Genomic DNA, 6358 nt, shown 5'->3' on the forward strand with positions numbered 1-6358 from the left:
CTTCCGATTATTTTTTTTAAATGAAAAATCATACATTGAAGCCCCTATATCCAAAAATCCCACTCCACTGTAACTAAATATAGGGTTTTGTGTAAGTAAAGAACCAAAGCATGTAAACAAACTCTGTAAGTATAAAAAAGTCAGCTGGAATTAAATATCAGTCTATATATGCTCTGCAGCTACCTGGATAATGAATTAATATAGATTTCTATCTGAAAATAAAGACTTTCCCTAAAGGAAGAAGTGTACTTAAAGAGAAGGGAAAATATCAAGATTAAATGTCAGGCTTACAACAGTTCCAGATGAAGGTTCAATTCACTGTTCTTACTCGAGTGGACATTGCTTTACAATATTTCATGTCAGAAAAATGCAACGGCCTTAACAGTGTTAAATTCAAAGATTTTTTTCATTTTTTTCTAAACATCACCTATGATTTGTCTCATTTTGAAGAGAAAGCACATTTCATTTGGTAATCATTTATTTCTCATTCTATTGGACAGATTCTCCCAAAAAGCAATACTTCAACTGAAATCAGTTCTGAAGGATCTTTTATGAATATACATAATGGAGAGGACCCCTATTAAATTTCGAACAAAGTGCTGCCATTTTGAGTAAACAAAGTTATCTCAGCAGGGTCACACACTAAGCCATGAATACAGTCTGCAAATTAATTACCACCCTGACATATGTCAAAACAAATTTTAAAGCAAATAGCACCCAGTAGTAACCATGTGTTTTATCCACCTGTTAGTATGCAAAATCTGTATTCAATGGGATCTAAATTTATTCATTTATTCAGAACCCCTCAGAGAAATCAAAATGATTTGTTGGCCTTTTTTGCCTATCTCCAAATGAAATCTGAGTGAATAACATGTGTTTAGTGAGCCAGAAAATAAGTACAGGACAAAGCTATGGTGGGGGTTACGTTTCAGAAAAGCAGGTGTCATCTCTGCACAAATAACTAATCTTTTTAACACTCAAAACTGCTAAAATAGACTGCAGTGCATTATCATTTGTCAGCACTTTAAGGAACACTAAATTTGGTATTTCTTATTTTAGGTAATATCAATATTTGTCCCATAATTGTAATGAGCTGGCTAACATAACTGTCCTAAAACCAGTTTTCAGCATGAAGAAAGGCTTTTAAAAGCAGAGCTATTCAACGAAGGCTTAAAAAGCCTCTGCAACTGGCTTTATTATCAATGGCAACACAGCCAACAGGTCTGATCCGTGTTTAGAAAAAAAAAGAAACAAAAGTCCAAACCTAGTTTGCTCAGTTGAGTTATATTAGGAGAGGACAAACCCACACATATCACATTGAACACAGTAAGTAAAGAACCCTTCCTGAACAAGAGCTGTGATGTTTTCATAGGAAAGATCTTGTCTCTATTTGAAGTACTCATGGTGCAACTTCCACTTGGTCAAAAGATGACCTTCTGGGATCCAATTCTGAAACAGTTTGAGACTGGGAGCTCACCAGTATGTTTTTATACTTCTTTTATAATCTGCCTTCTGTTCACACAGCATATCAAACACTTCCATGACACTAATCCTGTAATTCACAGTACATTTATGAGGAGATCTTAGTATAAGAACTATTTTCTGCCAAACAGGTCAAATATTTTTAGCCCCAGTTTTTTTTCAAACAGTGAAGTACTTCTGATTTAGAGTTAAGTAATGCCACATCACATCTACAGACCGGATGACTAAATGCATTTCTTTCACACATTTAAAAAAAAAAAAAAAAAAAAAAGGATAGAGCACAATCCTCTCTATATACAGATGACAGATTGGCATCTGCTGACAAATATATTTAAAGAAAGCCTAAATCTGTCTGCACCAAACTTGGCCTGATGCCAGCAGTTCACCATTGTTGGCATACACACTTCACATGATGCAATCACAAGACTTGAGGAAGTTTCCAGTATTTTATTTTATGGTTTTCATCATGTTAACATATACATTTCCATCCTTTTACTATGGAACTGAACAGAGAGAGAGGATGATAGATGACATTTTGCATGTAGCACAGGTTTTCTTAGTGCATATTATCAGTATTCTATTTAAATTACAGACTAGTAACTTATACAGAATGAAATACACTAGGATTTAGAGCTTATGGTTAGAGCAATTGATCGCAACTGTGCTATTATCTCCTTAGAAAACAAAGTGAGGTAAAGGAATCAATTAAAACAAACAAACAAACAAAAAAAAACAAAAAGAGAAAGACAAGCGTTTTACCTCTCTTAATACTGTGCTTTTATAACCCCGATAAAGTCCTTGAATACCCTGTAAACCAACAAAAGAAAGCATCAGGTATAGGGAATTAGTTTGCCAAAGACCACAATTTATCAGTGATTACGAGGCAAGCATTACAGCCTTACTGAGTGTCAGACCTGAACTTCTTGCAAATTGACTATATTGATTATAACAGTGTATACTGTATTCCATGATTTACAGTGCCAGTGGGTTTTATGTTCATTTCAAAGATCATTTAACCACTGTTCAGAATAATCAGTAATAGAGAAGAGAATATACCTTACAGTTAAAATTAAAAGGGCAAGAAAGTACAGAAACACATTGCTTCAAACTCTACTTGCCCAATATTTTGTTCTAGAAGTATCCACTATCCCATAAATATTTTGAAACTACTACCCTTCTGTTTAAATAGCCCTCATAAAATGAACCCATAGGATAACAGCTTCCTATGTCCACCTTCTTAGCCTTGATTCAAAGCTTTTATCAGGACAAATATTTTGTATTTTTAACCAGCTGACAACATTCAAAACAATTAAATTAATTTTATAAGTGTTTATAAAATTATGTTTCATATCTTATAGGACAACTTATTTCAGCGTTTGGCAAGTCTTATGGTTCTCTGGCCATAGGGGAAAGGGGAAAACCATGCAGTTTTGAGAGCACCAGTTTTTGAAGCAGAATGACCAAGTCACAGAAAGAAGTTCCAGCAACCTTCTTGCGCAGGGTTATCACAATAGTTTTCATTTACAAACAAATAAAAGTGGATCATTTAAAAGTCATATTTATGTCTTCCTTTTCCTGGCTTTTACACATGGAAATGTGTATAGTATTTTTCCCCACAGTGTTTTCAGAAGCCACTTTCTCTTATGGAATACAACTTGAAAAACGCACCTTGTGAGACTCAGTAAAACCGGTGGTGAACAGGTTTTTCCAGGAAGGAACAGTATAACTACTGAAAAGATGACAAAAGCCCTTATTTTTCAAAAGTTACCAATACTGGATGAGCACTCATTTCCAGAGGTCTTACAGAGCCTCTCTGAAGTGGTGCCTTTAGGACATGTCCTCCAAAACCTGCTTAAAAAACTGGAAGCCATTCAGCAAACACTAGACAGAGAGTCGATGTTCTGTTGTCCCAGACAAGGACTGTTTGCATAAATACAAGCAGAGCTTTGGAAACTGGAAAGCTAAATCCCCCTCCGCTTTTTTTTTTTTAGTGTAGGTAGCCCATATAAAAAGAGAAGGAAAAAGAGCTGTTCAGAACAGGCATGTAAGTGCATGCACATGGGGAAGGTGTGGGTTTGGTCTCCATAAACATAACATGCCAAACGCTTTTAACAACAGAATACCTGGGAAAATGCTGGGAGAGCACAGAATTGGAATAAAGTTGTAGGAATGCTTCTGGACATGTATGGCACTGAGTGGAAAGAATGAAGCAACTTTGAAATTTTGTTCTGAACTCACCTCATGATACAAGGTGTGGGAGAGAATCCGGATGGTACTTGAGGAAGGAGAAACCTGGGCCCTTTGCTTGACAACCTCTGATGGAACCCGTATGAGGCATGCAACCTGCAAAAGAACCGCACGTTCAGAGACCAATTCCTTTTGCTGCCTTACTCTTCATACAGCGGACACATTTGGAGGTTGTTTGAAGTACAGAAACCTGAGAAACAAGGAAATATTTTTTGTAATTATGAGTTGAACTTAAAAGCTGTTTATGAGCAGCTTATGTATTTGCTCTGAGAGCTACGTATTTTCTGAACGCAAAATTGTACTAACAGAAAAAAGGAAGTACCCTTGAAATTTTTAACTTCCAAACCAGAAGTGGCTTGGGTGAGGAAAATTGCCAGCGAAACCAAGATTTTGAAGCCATCCGGTCTTTTGGCAGCCACAGGAATCCTTCCTCCCACTTTCACAGATCTAAAGTGGAGATTCAGGACTTGCAGAACAACAAACTTCTTTCCTAGGTAGCTCCTTTGTGCCTTCTAGTGACTGACAGCAAGAGACACTCCGGTTAGCTTTAGATGCACACAATATATTCAAGGTTTACCTTAAAACACTCACTGGATTTCATTCAAGGTGAAGCATTGGATTGATTCTTTCCTACACAATGAATTTCCTAGGCGAGAAAGGCCCCTGAAGCTGGACATCATAATGTGGCTGCCACCACAAAGCTCCAGCTTTTCTGTAAAAGGCAGACCCAGCTTTAAAACATTCCCCTGCCACTTCAGCTTCAGGTAGGAGTAGAGCTTGCGTGCATACAATTTTGAGGAACAAGGATCCTGAAGTGTCAGAGAGTTACAAGTCTCTCATCCCTCTAGGAAATGCCTGTTTATCAGCACTTAAACTTTTAAGAAGAGCTTGTCTTCAGTTGGCCCCAGGGGTACTTACAGCAGGGCTGGGACTGGCAGCAAAGCACTGGAGACACCATGTGCCTTTGCCAGATTATTAGCCTTCCTTGATCCCATCCTGGGCTGGGCTCAGGAACACACTGGTTCTTAGATGTAAAGGTGATCACCGAGTGCTTCAAGTGAAGAGAAACCTACGTGAAAGCTGTCCATCTGAAGTGGGAATCCAAGCTGCTAACTCAAAAACCCACACGTGCCAAAGAAAGTTCAGGAATTCACTGCCAGATTGCACAGAGACAGTAACTTGAGTGGTCATTTGTGGGTAATACGGTACGGGGTTTAAGTTCCATTTTCACAAAGAGACCAAGAAAAAGTCTGTTATCCTGTTACATTCCTACAAGTTTACCAGACAACAATATCCAAAAGTCATTACAAACAGATCTAACTCCATGTGCTCTTCAATTCTCAGGGTCAAAAATAACAAGTGACCCCAATCTGTCAAGAAAATAAGAACTGTCAAGTTTTTTGATAGTTCAGCATAAATATTTATAGAACTTCATGCTTCATAACACTCCATGTCCTTATATTAGCTTTTTATTCCTTAAAAATGTGGAGGCAGGAGGAAAGCTTTAAAAAGCTTGGATGAAAACAATCTAGTCAATCAAGACCAGACAAAGAGCGCAGCGTGGCTTCCTGACATCTGGGGTGCTGCAGTTTTGGCAGGAGAAGGGTGGCTACAAAGTAATGTCTCCATTTCCCCCAGACTACTTGGGGTGCATTTCATTTCAAATTAACTTTGATGTTTCTCCCATTTGAATTTGCGCTTACAAGGGAATCTGTGGCTGCACAAGAACAAAAACAGTGATTACATTGTGCTGTTATGAAAGGAAATACAGGCTCAACTCACCCAGGCTACGCTGTCACAGTGGCTCCACAGGGCACTCCTGGTACTAAAAATGCCACAAGCGGCAACTGCCAACATCAGACTGAACAGTGACATTTCCACAGTGCACCTGAACTTACAACATGTTAGCTTATTTGTTCCTATATGTGTACCTTCCTACCAATAACAATCCAAGCAGTCTTTTGATGTCAGTCAAACATGAGTCTCTAAAGGGAAGTATGCAAGATTAAGTTCACACGTGTCTTACTAGCCCACAAGGTTAAAAAAAAGTAACAGCCTGGGACAGACAGGTGCAGAAAAAAAAATTTCAAATCTATTATGCTCAGATCGCAATCACTGCAGCACCTTCCAGGTAATGCTGCCAAAGTTAAAAGAACAAAACACACATCTCCACTATTTGATTTCTTAGCTAAATCTGTTTGAGCAGCACCAGTATGATAACACTGCACCAAGAGAATACACACTTAAATTTTCAGACATCTGGAAGCTATAAGCAAATTGCATGAGCAAGGGTGAAAGATATAACTGCGTGGCTGCTCCACAGTAACCGTCTACATATATGCTTTTACCTGCATTGACTACTAGATAAATAGACATGGAAGACAGACAATAACGTGACCTTGCACGATGGGAGCCCATTCACCTCCCTAATCACCAAGATCCTGGGAAGAAATTGCTTTTTAATCCCTGGGCTGTTCACATAGATGTAACCTGTTGCTTGCCACAGAAGAGCTCAATACAGCCTGCCAAACTTAGGCCATTCCTGGTGCACCCTACCAGTTTTGGAGATGACCCTGAGACAAATTAGCTCTCTGTCAAGGAGAGGAGAGGAGAGGAGAGGAGAGGAGAG

General features: G+C 38.5%; 1 protein-coding gene across 1 annotated transcript in view; it reads right to left on the reverse strand.

The window, feature by feature from the left end:
• The window catches only part of SLC25A26 (solute carrier family 25 (S-adenosylmethionine carrier), member 26), an 88752-nt gene that overhangs the window by 65422 nt on the left and 16972 nt on the right, over positions 1-6358 (reverse strand). Inside the window, exons 3-4 of the mRNA XM_009883597.1 lie at positions 3721-3825; positions 2242-2289 (exon numbers count right to left, since the gene is read on the reverse strand). Of these exons, the coding sequence (XP_009881899.1) occupies positions 2242-2289; positions 3721-3825 (153 nt within the window). The remainder of the gene's footprint in view (positions 1-2241; positions 2290-3720; positions 3826-6358) is intronic.

This window comes from Charadrius vociferus, unplaced genomic scaffold (assembly GCF_000708025.1).
Source record: "Charadrius vociferus isolate BGI_N301 unplaced genomic scaffold, ASM70802v2 scaffold324, whole genome shotgun sequence".
NCBI classification, from domain to species: Eukaryota; Metazoa; Chordata; class Aves; order Charadriiformes; family Charadriidae; genus Charadrius; species Charadrius vociferus.